We start from the raw sequence: 16,955 nt of genomic DNA on the forward strand, positions 1-16,955 counted from the left end.
AACCACCGTCACCTCTTTGCTGGGAAGCGCTGAGGAAAGGCGAGTCCCCAGGCAACGCGGCCGATTTGATCAGCACAAGGCATGCAAGCTCCACCTCCCCCCAGTCGTTCTTAGACTCCTTATTGGGTGAGCAACGCAGCCAAGCAACACAGTTGGAGCTTCCCTCCTCCCTTGCCGGCAGGGAGGGAGGGAGAGAAGCTGCTTCCTTTGAAACCCGGGAAATTTAAGGGACATCATCAATAAGGGACAGCAGTGGGACACGGCGCTGGGATAAGGGACTTTCCCGCCAGATAAGGGACAGTTGACAGCTATGGGCTTGTCGCTGACAGGAAAGCCGACCTGGGCTTACCAAAAGGCCCTTTGCTGAAGTCCCCCTCAAACCCAGTGCAAACCCTGCTTCTTTCATCTGTCTTCTCTTCAATCTTATACTGTATGACCATTCTAAAAAAAAGCAGCCCAATATTATTCATGCTTACACTAACAGAAGCCCAACAACAATTTGTATTCCTAAGAAGATGCGTTTCTCGGGTTGCACAGCTTCAGTTCACACTTCTGGTCCGAAGCATACAAAGAAAACAGCAACACACTTTTTAAATCCCCATGTTGAACCTGATCCATTAGGTTTGCAGACTTTGTGTCTGTTCACAGTGAAAAAGCAGGAAGAACTGGTGGCAGCACTTGCATTTTTTTCCTCCTGGGTGTGTGGTGGAAGGGTTATACAACTGCTTCGCCATGATAATAAATCTAAACAAAGCTCAGGGAAGGGTGGTGGAATGCGGTCCTGCAACGAAAAATCTGGATCTGTCCGCATAAGGAAGCAGACACACAATTCCTTTACCAGATTTTCATGGGTGAAAAGCCTCAAGCCACACTCACTTAGCCTATCTCCTGCAGGCACCTTAAATGTGGGTGTGTGAATCAGTTCACATTGTGATTTTTTTTTTTTTTAAATAATTCCATGCTATAGGAAGCTGAAACGTTTCCCTTATAGGCTAGTGTTATGGGTATCAGGGGGTTGTTCAAGAGCAAGAAGACAAATGCCTCCCTGGTCTGTTGTAAAGCCTTAGGTAAAGGGACCCCTGACCATTAGGTCCAGTGGTGACCGACTCTGGGGTTGCGGCGCTCATCTCGCTTTATTGGCTGAGGGAGCCGGTGTACAGCTTCCAGGTCATGTGGCCAGCATGACTAAGCCACTTCTGGCGAACCAGAGCAGCGCATGGAAACGCCGTTTGCCTTCCCACCGGAGTGGTACCTATTTATCTACTTGCACTTTGACGTGCTTTCGAACTGCTAGGTTGGCAGGAGCAGGGACCGAGCAACGGGAGCTCACCCCGTCGCAGGGATTCAAACCGCTGAGCTTCTGATCGGCAAGTCCTAGGCTATGTGGTTTAACCCACAGCGCCACCCACGTCCCTATGATAATGATACCATGCACTTAATTTATGTAGCAAAAATATGCTGCAGGAGCGGGGTGGAGAGGCAACTTAGTATGAGCTGCAATTGTAGTTTCAATTGATTAAATTAACCATTTAATAAAGCTTTCAGTCCTTGTTACCAGTTACAAGGGTAAGGGTAAAGTTGTCAAGTTATTTTATTCTCTGGTTTAACCCACAGCGCCACCCGCATCCTGTAAAGCCTTGTTATTGGTGCAAAAAAACCCTTCACCATGCAGAGCGCCTCTATTCCGTGTCTTGCTCATTCACTGGCCGAATCTGAGAGTGGGTGGTCCTTAAACCTTCCCCAGCAGAGTAGTTTTTTGACGCCCAGTCTGCACCTCCCCTCTGTGCGCGGAAGCCTACTGCGCAAGGAAGGCGTGGGTAATGGAGGACCTTTCTCCTCCCCGCTTTGCTCAGGCAAGGTGTCCTGGCTCCGCCTCGCCTCCTCCGAGCCCTGCATCTCCTCTCCACTAGAGGCATGGCTATTCTCCTCCGCTGAGGAGGTGCTGCTTCCCACGATCTTTGGGGGCTCTCTGTAATCCATCCGGCTTTCCCCCTCTCGCCCCTGAGCCAATGGCAGTTCCCTGACAGCTAGCTTGCTGAGGATATGGGATTTCAGGACTGTGAATACTCTAGGGCAGGGATTTTGTCTGCTAAATGTTGCTGAACTACAACTCCCATCATCCCTGACCATTGGCCATGCAGACTAGGACCCATGGGAGTTGGAGTCGAATACCTGCAAGTTTCCCATTCCCAGGGACAGGCAAGTGATAGGCTTGAGGCTCTCCAACCTAAGGACCTGCCCTCCTTTCATTTTGCATCTCAGGTGTTTTCTCTACTGCAAATAGGCAAATAGCAATTTAATCCCACCTTCCCCATGAGAATGGCCCTAGAGGCTCTTGGACCAGAGAGACCTGGGTTCAAATCTCCATTCAGTGGGCCAGTCACTATCGTCTAGCACTTCCTTAGCTCATAGGACGAGGCTTGGGCAGATTAAGATGGAGTTGCTGTGATACACAATACAGAGGAGAAGGTCTTGCCAGTCCCTCTGTTGTGTTTTATACCAGGGGCTGAAAAGAGTCCTTTTGTCTCTGTTGGGCTTTTGGAGGGTCAAAAGGGTCGGCAGAGCCAATATTGCTGGCCCTTCCATCCTTGCACAGTTAAAAATAGGGCCCTGCTTTAAGAAAACCAGTTGCTAATTGGGGACATGCCCTGTCTTCCAGAGGAAAACTGAGATTCAGTGATGCTAGCAGTTGTTGAACTCCAACTCCTGCTGTCCGTGAACATTGGCCATGATAAAGGTAAAGGTAAAGGGACCCCTGACCATTAGGTAAAGTCGTGACCGACTCTGGGGTTGTGGTGCCCATCTCGCTTTACTGGCTGAGGGAGCCGGCGTACAGCTTCTGGGTCATGTGGCCAGCATGACTAAGCCGCTTCTGGCGAACCAGAGCAGCGCACGGAAATGCCGTTTACCTTCCCGCCGGAGTGGTACCTATTTATCTACTTGCACTTTGACGTGCTTTTGAACTGCTAGGTTGGCAGGAGCAGGGACCGAGCAACGGGTGTTTTAAATTGTTGTTAGCTGCCCTGAGCCTGGTTTTTGAACCGGGAAGGGTGGGGTTTAAATACATTTTTATTATTGTTGTTGTTGTTGTTGTTGCTGCTGTGGAGGGCAGAACCACTCTGAGCTTGAACCTTATCTCCCAAAGTCCTGGTCATCCTCTCTCTGAACTCCTGAGATTCCACCTGGCAATGCCCACACAGATTCATATTGTTATCTTTACAGCAAGGCATTTCCTTATTTAATTAACTGGAAAGATAAGTGGAGATCACCAGGGATGCAAATGTTGTATCCTAATGCCACAGGGTGATTGCAAATCTACATATTATAGATTTGGCAGGGGGACTCCTCAAAAAACTCTAGAAATTAATAAATGGTAGGATTTTGACTATCTGGGATGTGAAGGGAGAAATGTGAGCTGCAGAGGAATTCTTGGGCTAGCTCATGCAAAAAAAACAAAAACACTAGGGCCATTAAGAAACAATACAGGGCCATTGAGGACCATTGGCAATGCAAGAGAACAGTCCCCATCCCCTTGCCCCAGGTGTGAACAGAGGTTTGGAAGGTTGCCAGAGTTAATTGGGTGTGAGGTGACAGGAAAAGAGAGTATTGAGCAAGCGTTGCTGGGAAGAAGGAAGAAAGACTGGGATCCATCTTGGGCAGGCTGGCTGAAGGCTGCCAGGCAGAGATACCTTGGACTCTAGGCTTGCACTGCTGTGGGGTGCAAGCCCCTCTTGAAATGAGCGTGTTGTAAGAGCTGGACTCCCTCCATGGAGACTTAAGGTGTAAATAGGTGGATAGATCATATTTCTTAAAGCGACAACAGTCTCTGCCGTGTCTCCGTTCTCCCAAGGACCACAGACCCTGCGTGAATGCCTGGAACCCCCTGGAATCTTGCTGCAACTCAGCAGAGAGGAGGGGAGGCACCCAATTTTTGTAACATACGCAACACAGAATGCTCTGCCTAAACGAGATCTGCCTTAGGGCAGCAGGTTGGGGGGGGGTGAGGGTGACTCCCTTCACCCTCCAACTGCTATTGGACTCCCATCTGCCCTAGCCAGCATGGCCAATGGTCAGTGATGGTGGGAGCTGGAGTCCAGCAACAGCTGATGAGCCACAGGTTCCCTACCCCAGTGTCACAATTTGAACTCAAGGTCTTGCCAATTTCATGTCAGAGGAATGCTCAGCCCATTAAAAATTACTGATCCAGAAACTGCAGCTCCTCCTGCTTGCCCTTTCCTTTGCTGGGTCCTTTGTTTCTTGCATACTCTGCAGGGTGCCTGGAGAACTCTTGGCTTCATTGTTACAGCAGGATGGCGAAGGGTACCAGCAAGCAAACTATGTCGACCACAGCAAACTACGGCAAGTTCTTAAAGAAATGGGAGTGCCTGATCACCTCATCTGTCTCTTGAGAAATCTCTATGTGGGACAAGAAGCTACAGTTAGAACTGGATATGGAACAACTGATTGGTTCAAAATTGGGAAAGGAGTACGACAAGGCTGTATATTGTCTCCCTGCTTATTTAACTAATATGCAGAATTCATCATGCGAAAGGCTGGGCTGGATGAATCCCAAGCCGGAATTAAGATTGCCAAAAGAAATATCAACAGCCTCAGATATGCAGATGACACAACCTTGATGGCAGAAAGTGAGGAGGAATTAAAGAACCTTTTAATGAGGGTGAAAGAGGAGAGTGCAAAATATGGTTTGAAGCTCAACATCAAAAAAACCAAGATCAGGGCCACTGGTCCCATCACCTCCTGGCAAATAGAAGGGGAAGAAATGGAGGCAGTGAGAGATTTTACTTTCTTGGGCTCCATGATCACTGCAGATGGTGACAGCAGTCACGAAATTAAAAGACGCCTGCTTTTAATGACATTAAGCATTAAGCATGGTTTGTCATTAAGCAATGACAAACCTAGACAGCATCTTAAAAAGCAGAGACATCACCTTGCCAACAAAGATCCGTATAGTTAAAGCCATGGTTTTCCCAGTAGTGATGTATGGAAGTGAGAGCTGGACCATAAAGAAGGCTGATCACCGAAGAATTGATGCTTTTGAATTATGGTGCTGGAGGAGACTCTTGAGAGTCCCATGGACTGCAAGAAGATCAAACGTATTCTAGCCCTGAGTGCTCACTGGAAGGACAGATCCTAGAGCTGAGGCTCCAATACTTTGGCCACCTCATGAGAAGAGAAGACTCCCTGGAAAAGACCCTGATGTTGGAAAAGATGGAGGGCACAAGGAGAAGGGGACAACAGAGGACAAGATGGTTGGACAGTGTTCTCAAAGCTACCAGCACGAGTTTGATCAAACTGCGGGAGGCAGTGGAAGCCAGGAGTGCCTGGCGTGCTCTGGTCCAGGGGGTCACGAAGAGTCGGACACGACTAAACGACCAAACAACAACAACCAGCAAGCAAGGCTGGGAATTATAGTTCTGCAAGGGTAAACTGCAGTTTCCAGAACTCTTTGGGGGAAGCCATGTGCTTTTAAATCTAAGGGGAGGCTGTGTTGCTACCTATGTGTGCCTTCAGGAACGGGTATTTTCAAAGCTACAATGCAACACAGCCTCCCCTTAGATTTAAAGCACATGGCTTCCCCCAAAGAGTTCTGGAAACTGCAGTTTACCCTTGCAGAACTATAATTCCCAGCACCCTTAATGAACTACAGTTTCCAGGATTCTTGCATGGGATTCTTGTGCATTAAACATATGGTGTAGATGTGACCTGAGGCTGCAGACTGACATCTTAGATGTTATGAACATCCTTTCTCTCTTGGCACAGAAGGTGCCGCTCAGTTTCCCCTGTGGCTGGGTCCCTTGATTTGACATGGAAGCCCAGTTCACATCCAGCTATGATGTTAAACACTCTCCTTGTTTCCTTATAAAGGTGGAGGACAGGGCAAGAGATAGAGATCTGGCTCGCTGGTCTCCTCCCCTCGGCTGCATAGAGACCCTCCCTACTTAGAACAAAGCGAGTCATCACGCTGTATCACTCACCATGTCTGAGTACAACCGATTTGGGATGGTGGGCGTCTGTTGGTCGATGCAAACCACTTTCTTCATATCGTCAAAGCTGGGGTCAATTGGCACCATGTCAAAGAAAGGAGGCTTGTAATCTTCGACAATCCCTGCAATATGAAAAGATGGAGCAACAGGGAGGGGGAGAGAGAGAAATGTTTAAGGTCACGGTGTGGAGATCTATAGGGCCTTCCATCCATATCGCTGTACACCAAACTGTCTAACTCATCTGCAAATGTGTGTAATATGTACCTTGGTCTGCTGCAGGCCCCAAGCTAAACTTGAGAATGAGAAATGGCACACAGGGTGAGGATTTGCAGACAGAGGGATAAGGTAAAGGGACCCCTGACCATTAGGTCCAGTCGTGACTGACTCTGGGGTTGCGACACTCATCTCGCTTTATTGGCCGAGGGAGCGGCGTACAGCTTCCGGGTCGTGTGGCCAGCATGACTAAGCCGCTTCTGGTGAACCAGAGCAGTGCATGGAAACGCCGTTTACCTTCCCGCCGGAGCGGTACTTATTTATCTACTTGCACTTTGACGTGCTTTTGAACTGCTAGGTTGGCAGGAGCTGGGACCGAGCAACGGGAGGTCACTCCGTCGTGGGGATTCGAACCGCCAACCTTCTGATCGGCAAGTCCTAGGCTCTGTGGTTTAACCCACAGCGCCACCTGCGTCCCTAGACAGAGGGATATGTTGATCCAAACAGAAGGCTCCATTTCCCTTTCACTTCTATGGGGAAATGGTCTGCAATCTGGCTGGGGGATACATGCAAAAGGAGTCTATCACACTAGACAATGGTGTCACTAGGAACACAGGACAGGTTTAGCAGTGATGGTGTCTCTAAGTGAATCTCTTTACTTTCTTCCATATGAGAGAATGTTGCAAGGAAGGCACATTTCTGAGACTTGGTTGTGCAGTCTCCACTGACAATAATTCAGCAGGGGGTACAGAGATACACTGTACCTCTAGGGGGCCCTTGAAATATACATGACCTCGCTGAAACCCTCCCCCTCTCCCTTCCTGTCATCACCATATCAGCATGGAAAGCCTTAATCCACAGAAATACTCTTTACAGCGATGATGAGTGTTTCATCTGTCAGCATATTAAGGATGCTTTGTGTATTCAATTGTGCAACTTTAAAACAATACGTTTGCTAATGTCGCCTGGGAAAAGTTATACCGAACCTATCTGGCTGCTGTTCCTTTCGGCAGCTGTCAAAAGTGTTTGGAGAAGCAAGTAAAGCGCTTCAAATCATTTCCTGTGTTTTGAAAACCCCGCCGAAGGTAGGAACTTGTGTCATGTTGATAGCCACAGGCATGCAGACCTTAAGGGGGGACAAAGCTTTAGCTCAGGGGTCAGCAATCTTTTTCAGCCGTGGGCCGATCCACCATCCCTCAGACCATGTGGGGGGGCTGGACTATATTTTTTTTTTTTGGGGGGGGGAAATGAACGAATTCCTATGCCCCACAAATAACCCAGAGATGCATTTTAAATAAAAGGACACATTCTACGCGTGTAAAAACACACTGATCCCCAGACCGTCTGCAGGCCGGATTGGGAAGGAGATTGGGCTGGATCCGGCCCACGAACCTTAGGTTGCCTACCCCTGGTTTAGCAGCTCTTTATCCCAGCGCTGCCCCATCCTGTGGGAACCCACAAAGCATGCTATCAGCTCCACACAAATTCTGTTCGAAGCATAAAGGGATCTGATAAAGTAGTAAGACCCTGAATGTTCTGATATGCCTGTGTTAAGTTTTTGGTGGCCATTATATTAGGGACAGTGAGAAGCAGGTGACAGCAGCTTGTTTGTATCTTCCACAGTGCAGGCTGTTCCACTAGGCCATGGGTAGGCAAACTAAGGTCCGGGGGCTGGATCCGGTCCAATCGCCTTCTAAATCTGGCCCGCAGACAGTTCAGAAATCAGCGTGTTTTTACATGAGTAGAATGTGTGCTTTTATTTAAAATGCATCTCTGGGTTATTTGTGGGGCATAGGAATTCGTTCATTTTTTTTTTAATAGTCCGGCCCCCCACAAGGTCTGAGGGACAGTGGACCGGCCCCCTGCTGAAAAAGTTTGCTGACCCCTGTGGCTGACTGGGGAATTGCCCCACCAACCTCAGTCTGGCGGCCTCAGACAGGGCCCACCTACCTGCATTTTTCTAACAAGCAGTGGAGAGGGTAGCAATGCCTGTCACATTCCTCCTCCTCCTCCTCCTCCTCCTCCTCCTCCTCCGTCTCAATGTTGCTTCTTGTGGAACTCAGCAGAGAGAAGGAGGGGGGACGGGACTAGAATTAGGATGGCTTCACCTGTCATTGGCTTTGGCGCCATCTGCTGTTGGTCTCCATGCCTGCAGCCCTACCAGAAACTAGCTGTGATTTTGTGAAATGATTTTCAAAGCCTGAAACACAGGCAATGATTTGTGGGGAGCAGGGGTTCAAGCAGATATATTTTCTGTTGCTACCTGCGGTGCACGTACAGCATCATCAGGTATGTAGCGTTAATTTGAGAAAGAAGAGTCCATGCCCATTTTAGAAAGCACCAGGATCCCGTCTGCTCATAATTATCCTAAAGATGACCTTTCAGCCTTTCTACTGACTGCTGCTCGTATGGAGATAGCCAGATGATGGAAAACCGGTGATGGGATGAACATTGATTCTTGATATAACAGAGTATGGTCAATAGCATTGGCTGAGAAACTAACAAGCCAGGTGAGAGCGGCAAAGGGCAAGTACAACCAAATTCCTTTTATAACATATGGCAAATGTTTATTGAATACATAAATTGTTCAGACTGTGGCAGGAATCCACCCAGCACTCATGGAAAAATGTGGCATGATCTCTTAAAGGACCCCTGACCATTAGGTCCAGTCGTGGCCGACTCTGGGGTTGTGGCGCTCATCTAGCTTTATTGGCTGAGGGAGCTGGCGTACAGCTTCTGGGTCATGTGGCCAGCACGACTAAGCCGCTTCTAGCGAACCAGAGCAGCACACGGAAACGCTATTTACCTTCCCACTGGAGTGGTACCTATTTATCTACTTGCACTTTGACGTGCTTTCATACTGCTAAGTTGGCAGGAGCAGGGATCGAGCAACGGGAGCTCACCCCGTCGCAGGGATTCGAACCGCCAACTTTCTGATTGGCAAGTCCTAGGCTCTGTGGTTTAACCCACAGCGCCACCCGCGTCCCTGGCATGATCTCTTAAGAGTTCTTAAATGAAACTTTAACACATGGCATGATAAAAGTCTATAATTTTATCAGGACAACAATTGTTGTAACAATTGTTTTCTCAAAATCGATGTTCTGTACCATGAAAATAAATAAAAACAGTATTCAAATTTTTAAAAAGAAAGAAAGCAAGCATTAAGATCTTGAAGATGGCCTGAAGACTTTATTCACAGATCAAGGGAAGCTGAGATGCTCCAGACTTGCGCTGTGATCAGCTAGTCAGCACCCTCATTTTGCAACGCACTGACGTTTTTGATGCTAGGATATCAGGAAATTTCAAAGCTATGGCAAGCAAGATAACTGCATGTTTTTGGCATATTGTAATCAATTCCATTCACATTTTTCTGGTTTACTGAATACATTCAGTGGAATAGCATAGCCAGCATAAGATAATTGCCAATGAAGCTGAGGAGTTTGGCAAGAGAGGGGGAACGGGCAATTTGTTCAAAAATGTCATAGTGCTGAAATCAGCACAAGAAAAAATGGTGAGATTGCCGAAGAACAGTCATATTGTTGATGGCGCAAACCCATCACACTGATACATGCCCTATGAGCCAAACGTGTGTATGCCTCTCATTAAACACAATCAAACACACCCACCAGCCATGGTAATCAACGCTAGACTACTGCAATGTGCTTTGCATCATCATTTATTTATTTATTGCATCATCATTTATTACTTATACCCCGCCCATCTGGCTGGGTTTCCCTAGTCACTCTGGGCAGCTTCCAACAGGATATTTGAAGACTTGAGTGGAAACATATACAGTTGTACCTTGGTTCCTGAACGTAATCCATTCTGGAAGTCTGTTTGACTTACAAAAACATTTGAAAACCAAGGCATGGCTTCTGATTGACTGCAGTAGCTTCCTGTACTCAATTGGAAGCCGCATTGGACATTCGGATTCCAAAGAATATTCAAAAACTGGAACACTCACTTCCGGGTTTTCGGTGGTCGGGAGCCAAAACGTATGAGTACCAAGGTGTTCGAGAACCAAGGTACGACTGTAGATGAAAATGGAACCACTAGGATTTGAAATGGGATGGGCTGTAGAGACCATATCTTTCTAATCTTTAAATAACTTCACTGGCTGTGGTTCCATTTCTGGGCACAATTAAAAGTCCTGGTGCTGATCTTAAAATCTCTAAAGACCTTGGAACTTAGGTTCCCCTGAATGTTATCATCATCAGAGACCCTTCCTGAGACTCCCAACTGCCTGAAGTTAGGTATGTGGTGACTGGAGAGAAAGAGCCTTCCATGAGTGGCACACCACGTTTGGAAAATCTTTCCCAGGGAGAATTGCCCGATGCCACACACCTCACAACTTCCCAGTGCTGGGCAATGTTTTTATTTGCACAGGCATTCAGTGGCGAAGCTGCATGCTCCCAGTGCGGTGTGTGTGTGTGGCGGGGTGTGTGGCGCATGTCTGGGGGGTGGGGTGGCCGCAATGGTACCCCCTCCCCAATGGTGCCTGGGGCTGTGCGCCCCCCGTTCCTCCGCCAGTGCAGGCATTCCAGCATACCAGCCAGCTGGTTTTAATGTGGTGCCTCAGATTATTTCTGCTGTTTTTACAGTGGTACTTTGGGTTAAGAACTTAATTCGTTCTGGAGGTCTGTTCTTAACCTGAAGCACCACTTTAGCTAATGGGGCCTCCTCTTGCCGCCACACTGCTGCTGCACGATTTCTGTTCTCATCCTGAAGCAAAGTTCTTAACCTGAGGTACTATTTCTGGGTTAGCGGTGTCTGTATCCTGAAGCATATGTAACCCGAGGTACCACTGTATTACACTTTTGCAAAACTGGATCTGGATGCAAAACTGTTCTGTAATTTGTGAGCTGCTCTTAAAAGTTGTCGGCCAAAGAGCAGCACTGTAATTTTTGGACAGATAAGATTTACAGGAATCCCGAGAGAACCTCTGTTGAGCACTGTCTATACCATGGCAGCCAATATGAACCCTAACATGAAAAAAACCTTGCTGTATTCTTGACGCCCAGGTACAACATCACAGCTCAAGCCCATTTGCAGATGGATGGATCTTGAACATGTGGGTTAGGACCACTCTGATGACTTCATAATGTTGCTATTCAACATGTGTTTCTGAGGCCTCTATCTGAAATGCATGTTGGAAAAGAAGCATTATGAAATAGTTTTGAGTGGAGTTTGATGGACAGGGGTATAGAAAAGATATAGAAAAATGGTGAACAGTGGCAGTAATGTTTCATGAGAATTCTAAGGTTCTCATCACCAGAATGCCTCTTAGTTCCAAAAACAAACAAACACAATTTTGAGAACTACTAGCCGGGAAAAGGTCATAAAAGACTCGTGCAACAGCAGTTGTAAAGAGCTGCTTTGAACTTTGCTGGGTGTAAGCTTGTCACAGTGATTGCTGATGGCACTGATATCTTAATCTTGTTCCTGTATCACGGGGAAAACATGTCCATGTAATCTACTGCAGGCAGTGACAAATAGTGATATTAAGCCATGGAATAATCAATGGCTGGCGGGTGCAAAATTACAGTCTTTTGCTATTTGCACACACCCTAGCCCAATTTGACAATACGGGTGGTTTGTCTAGCAACAGGAAATCCAGATCTGAAACGCTAAGAAGTGGGGCATTTCTGGATTCCAAGAAAATGTCAAGCTATAGACCAGCACTTTCCAAACTGTGTGTTGTGACACATTAGTGCATGGGTAGGCAAACTAAGGAGGGACACGGGTGGCGCTGTGGGTTAAACCACAGAGCCTAGGACTTGCCGATCAGAAGGTCGGCAGTTTGAATCCCGTTCCAGTCCCAGCTCCTGCCAACCTAGCAGTTTGAAAGCACCTCAAAGTGCAAGTAGATTAATAGGTACCGCTCTGGCGGGAAGGTAAACGGCGTTTCCGTGCACTGCTCTGGTTCGCCAGAAGCGGCTTAGTCATGCTGGACACATGACCCGGAAGCTGTACACCGGCTCCCTCGGGCAGTAAAGCGAGATGAGCGCCGCAACCCCAGAGTTGGCCATGACTGTACCTAATGGTCAGGGTTCCCTTTACCTTTACCTAGGCAAACTAAGGTCCACGGGCCGGATCAGGCCCAACTGCCTTCTGGATCCAGCCCACAGACGGTCCGGGAATCATCACGTGGATCACCAGTGCGCATGTTCTTTCCCTCTCCCTCACATGGCGGCGGCAGCACCTCCTCCCTCCCTCCTCCTGGCTTCTCCTCGCCCTGCCTAGAGGAGGAAGGGGGCTGGGCTTTGTTATTGCCAGCAGCAGCATCACTCAAGTAGCCGCCATTTTAAGCAGCCCCTCTCCGCAGCCCTTTCGTGCGCCGCTCATCGGCCCTCCGCTGCCGCCAGCCCCTGCCACTTGCAAGACACAGGTATGCAGTCACCAGGGCTCGTGGTGCTCTTGCACCCCCCCAATATAGTCCGGCCCCCCACAAGGTCTGAGGGACAGTGGACTGGCCCCCTGCTGAAAAGGTTTGCTGACACATTAGTGTGTTGGCCGCAGTGTGTAGGTGTGTCCTGCAAATGCTCCTGCCCTCCTCCCAGGGCTGGAAAAGGGTTAGTTTAACGCCTGTTTTGCTAGTAAAACTGAATTACTGTGTTGTGAAATGATGCATGTCTAAAAAAGTGTGTCACCACCAACATTAAAAATTTGGAAAGCTCTGCTATATAGACTGACATATCCCAAGATATCTTTGGGCGGAAGAAGCCTGATTATCCTCTCCCAAAACAACTACAGTGGTACCCCGGGTTAAGAACTTAATTCATTCTGGAGGTCCATTCTTAACCTGAAACTGTTCTTAACCTGAAGCACCACTTTAGCTAATGAGGCCTCCCCCTGCCGCCGCATGATTTCTGTTCTCATCCTGAAGCAAAGTTCTTAACCTGAGGACTATTTCTGGGTTAGCGGAGTCTGTAACCTGAAGTGTCTGTAACCTGAAGCGTATGTAACCCGAGGTACCATGGTACTCTATTCTGAATTTAAATATGGAAAGTTTAATGCTGGTGGTCAACAAAAGAGGTTTAAAGACTGTTATGTACTGAGTTGAATAGGATCCAAACTGCAGCAGTCTGATTGGTCCTAGAACAATAGGATCCAAATTGCAGCAGTCTGATTGGTCCTAGAACAATGCAGCAGTATGATTGTTTCGCAGGAACCACCCAATCATGCTCCAGATATAAGTGAATCCACAACCTGATTGGCTTACAGTAGAATTCCAGAATTAGCCAGTCATGTGCAGCCCATTGTGTAAATAATGTATATAAAGCAGATACTTTGAGGGGACTTTCATTCATTCCTCCTCACCACTATGAGCTGAATAAAGAGCATGAAATAACTTTGTGACTCTGAGTATATTTCAGACTCTCTCAAGGCAAATCTAAAAAATGTAGTAGAAACACCGACAACTGGAAAACACTGGCCTGTGAGTGCTCCAGCTGGAGAACAGCCTTTTCCAAAGGTGTCATGGTCTTTGAAGACACTCGAACTCAGGACAAAAGGGAGAAACGTGCCAAGAGGAAGACACGCTTGGCAAACCCTCACCATCATCAACTCCTGCCCAGAAACCTATGTCCCCACTGTGGAAGGACGTGTGGATCCAGAATTGGCCTCCTCAGTCACTTACGGACTCACTGTTAAGACCGTGTTTATGGAGGACAATCTTCCTCGGCTACGAGTGCTTGCCAAAGAAGACGACGACTCGCCTTTTTTCCTAAGCTTACAAAACCCCATAACAAAAAGAGATTTGGTTGCAGAACTCAGCAGGAAGTGTCACCTGGGCCAATGGTCCTGCAAGGCTGACCAGGGTGCAGCCCCCCCCCCCAAAGCTCAAACTAGTCTCCAGATCTGACAAGTTATTTTCAAGGGGTTGCCAACCAAATGGCAAGAGGCCAGGTTCATTGTTCCCAAAGCCTTGTGCCTTTGGCGCCACCTGGTGGCCAAAATCTCCTCTCACCTAGAACCTCTGGCAGCTGGTCTTTTGTTTGTTAATCCATTCCAATGCTAATTGGCTCCATATGTCTTTAGCACTGGAGACTTTAACCATTTGGGGCTCGCTGACATGGTGTTTTCTGGGTTTCTTAAATATTGATTGCCCCAATGCCCAGCGAAATGTCGCACTGTGCCTTGCTATAACTAAAAAAAGAACTGTCAAGGCAGCAGTGGCGTAGCGTGGGTTATCAGCACCCGGGGCAAGGCAAGTAATTTGCGCCCCCTAACCCATGGATTTGCGCCCCCTAACCCGTGGATTTGCGCCCCCTAACCCGTGGATTTCCCTAACCCCCAGATGTTGCGCCCGGTGCGGCCGGCCCCCCCCTGCACCCCCCACGCTACGCCACTGCAAGGCAGTGGATGATCAGGCCCATCAAAACAGTAATCAAAGCAAGCAAGGATTTCTCTATATTTTTTGTATAGGACTCCACATTTGGTAGAGATTGTGTGTGTTTCTGCTGGCATATGTGTGCAGGCATATAGCCCCATTAGGCACTTAACAGTTAACAGGCATCCAATTAAGGTCGTGCACTGTGAATATAATAGGCTTATTAATGGGCAGTACCTATTCCAAAAGAGAGATATAGGATTAGCCTGGCCAATCTGTGCTTTGACTAAGAGATTCTTTTTGCTTTTTAATTAACAAGTGTTTTCTTTTCAGCCTCTCATTACTGGGGGCAGGTAGGGCTGAGAATTAGCAAACTGCTGCTTCACCTGTAATAGAAATTCCCCACTGGGAAAGCTTAGGGTGAACCCTGGCTGGCATTATTGTAAACTGAGAAGAATCCAAGCCACAGGAACAAGCTAAACGTCATGATCGCAGGACGCATGGTTCTGAATCTTGGACCTTAGTATCAGGCAGATTGTGCCTCCAATACCTTCTCTATGGGCAAGAGATCGGGATGGGTTTATTATTACTAATAATAAATAATGTAGCTCCTTTCTCCAAAGAGCTCAGGGCAGTGCACATGGGACTCCCTCAACCCACAGTTTATTCTCATAACAACCTTGTGAAGTCTGTTAGGCTATGAAAAAATGATTGGCCCAGGCTCATCTAAGATGCTTCCAGATGGGTTTTCTGAGTTGTACAAGATCTCGCTGTTATCTAGCACCTTCCAGTGCAATTAAGATACGAGAAATGATGGGAAATTGTGTTGTAAAGTGCAGAACAACAACCCCTAGCTGACAATGTTGTGTAACCACCACACAAATCTATCTGGAAGAATGCTCAATAAACAACCAGCCTAGAAGCTGCCCAAAATAACTTCCATGCCTGGGGGGGAGATCAGAACTCAAGTCTCCCCAGTCCTAACCCATCTCTCTCACCAGTAGCATACTGTCTCTCATTTGGCATTCCCTTACTTTTTGACTCTGTTCTTCCCTGCATGAAGACCAAATAGCAGCTGCACCAGATCTCCGTCTACATCATTCCATTATTTACAGGGAACCTGCACGCACTGCAAAATTCAGGAAACCCTCCAAGTGTCCCTGTTTTCCAGGCACAGTACTGGATTTACGGAAGCCATCCAGCTTTCTGATTTGATCCTGGAATGTCCCGCTTTTCCTTAGGATGTTAAAAGCAGAGACATCACCTTGCCAACAAAGGTCCGTATAGTTAAAGCTACAGTTTTCCTAGTAGTGATGTATGGAAGTGAGAGCTGGACCATAAAGAAGGCTGATCACCGAAGAATTGATGCTTTTGAATTATGGTGCTGGAGGAGACTCTTGAGAGTCCCATGGACTTCAAGAAGATCAAACCTCTCCGTTCTTAAGGAAATCAGCCCTGAGTGCTCACTGGAAGGACAGATCGTGAAGCTGAGGCTCCAATACTTTGGCCACCTCGTGAGAAGAGAAGACTCCCTGGAAAAGACCCTGATGTTGGGAAAGATGGAGGGCACAAGGAGAAGGGGACAACGGAGGACGAGATGGTTGGACAGTGTTCTCAAAGCTACCAGCATGAGTTTGACCAAACTGTGGGAGGCAGTGGAAGCCAGGAGTGCCTGGCGTGCTCTGCTCCAGGGGGTCACGAAGAGTCGGACACGACTAAACAACAAAACGTTCGCTGGATAAATGTTGGAGGGTATGGAACAGGATGTCCCTATTTCCTTTGGAGAAACATTGGAGGGTATGAGAATTGCACAGCACCATTTTTCACACTGCAAAGCTGCCTAGTGAAGATCGGGTTCTGGCCTTTTCTACATGCATGAGAAACAGGACAAGAAGCCGTTTCTCGGAGGCCTCTGCATCCTTACGAAGACAGGAATGGCTTTGCTGCGATTCCCCTGCAGGATTGGCTGGGGGATAGCAGAAGTTCCCTGGACGTGGCCCCTTGCCAGGCTGAGCTGCGATGCTGCTTGTTTCCTAATCAGAGCTGAACAAACAAAGTGCTGATTGAGTCTAATGGTCCCTTTAATCAGTAAGCCTGGCGCTGACACTAGATTACAGTGTTTATAATTTACAGCTAATCATTCGCGTGGAAAAGGAAAATAAAAGAGAAGCCTCCATCCAACTAGACCAGCCAAAAGCCTTCGCATTAACAAGCCTGATTAGTGATTATTTCTGTGCAGGGAGTGAAATGCAAAGGGAGATGGTGGTGTATAGTTGTCCTCCCCTTTGCATTCTCTGGCTGCAGCTGCTATTTTCAATCCTAAATTGACAATTTAGACAGGTTGGCTGTGTGAGATGTTACAGCAGGGGCGGGAAACTGGATCTGGCTAGGGGAGCCAGATCTTG

General features: G+C 47.7%; 1 protein-coding gene across 2 annotated transcripts in view; it reads right to left on the bottom strand.

The window, feature by feature from the left end:
- ACVRL1 (activin A receptor like type 1) overlaps window positions 1–16,955 on the bottom strand; it is a 261,538-nt gene that overhangs the window by 209,522 nt on the left and 35,061 nt on the right. For both annotated transcript variants that reach the window (XR_013836026.1, XM_079966398.1), the window contains exon 9: window positions 5,997–6,127. Coding sequence is in view for 1 of the 2 variants with exons in the window: in XM_079966398.1 (XP_079822524.1) it covers window positions 5,997–6,127 (131 nt within the window). In the remaining variant the exon portion in view is untranslated. The remainder of the gene's footprint in view (window positions 1–5,996; window positions 6,128–16,955) is intronic.

This window comes from Podarcis cretensis (genome assembly GCF_951804945.1).
Source record: "Podarcis cretensis genome assembly, chromosome: 2".
NCBI classification, from domain to species: domain Eukaryota; kingdom Metazoa; phylum Chordata; class Lepidosauria; order Squamata; family Lacertidae; genus Podarcis; species Podarcis cretensis.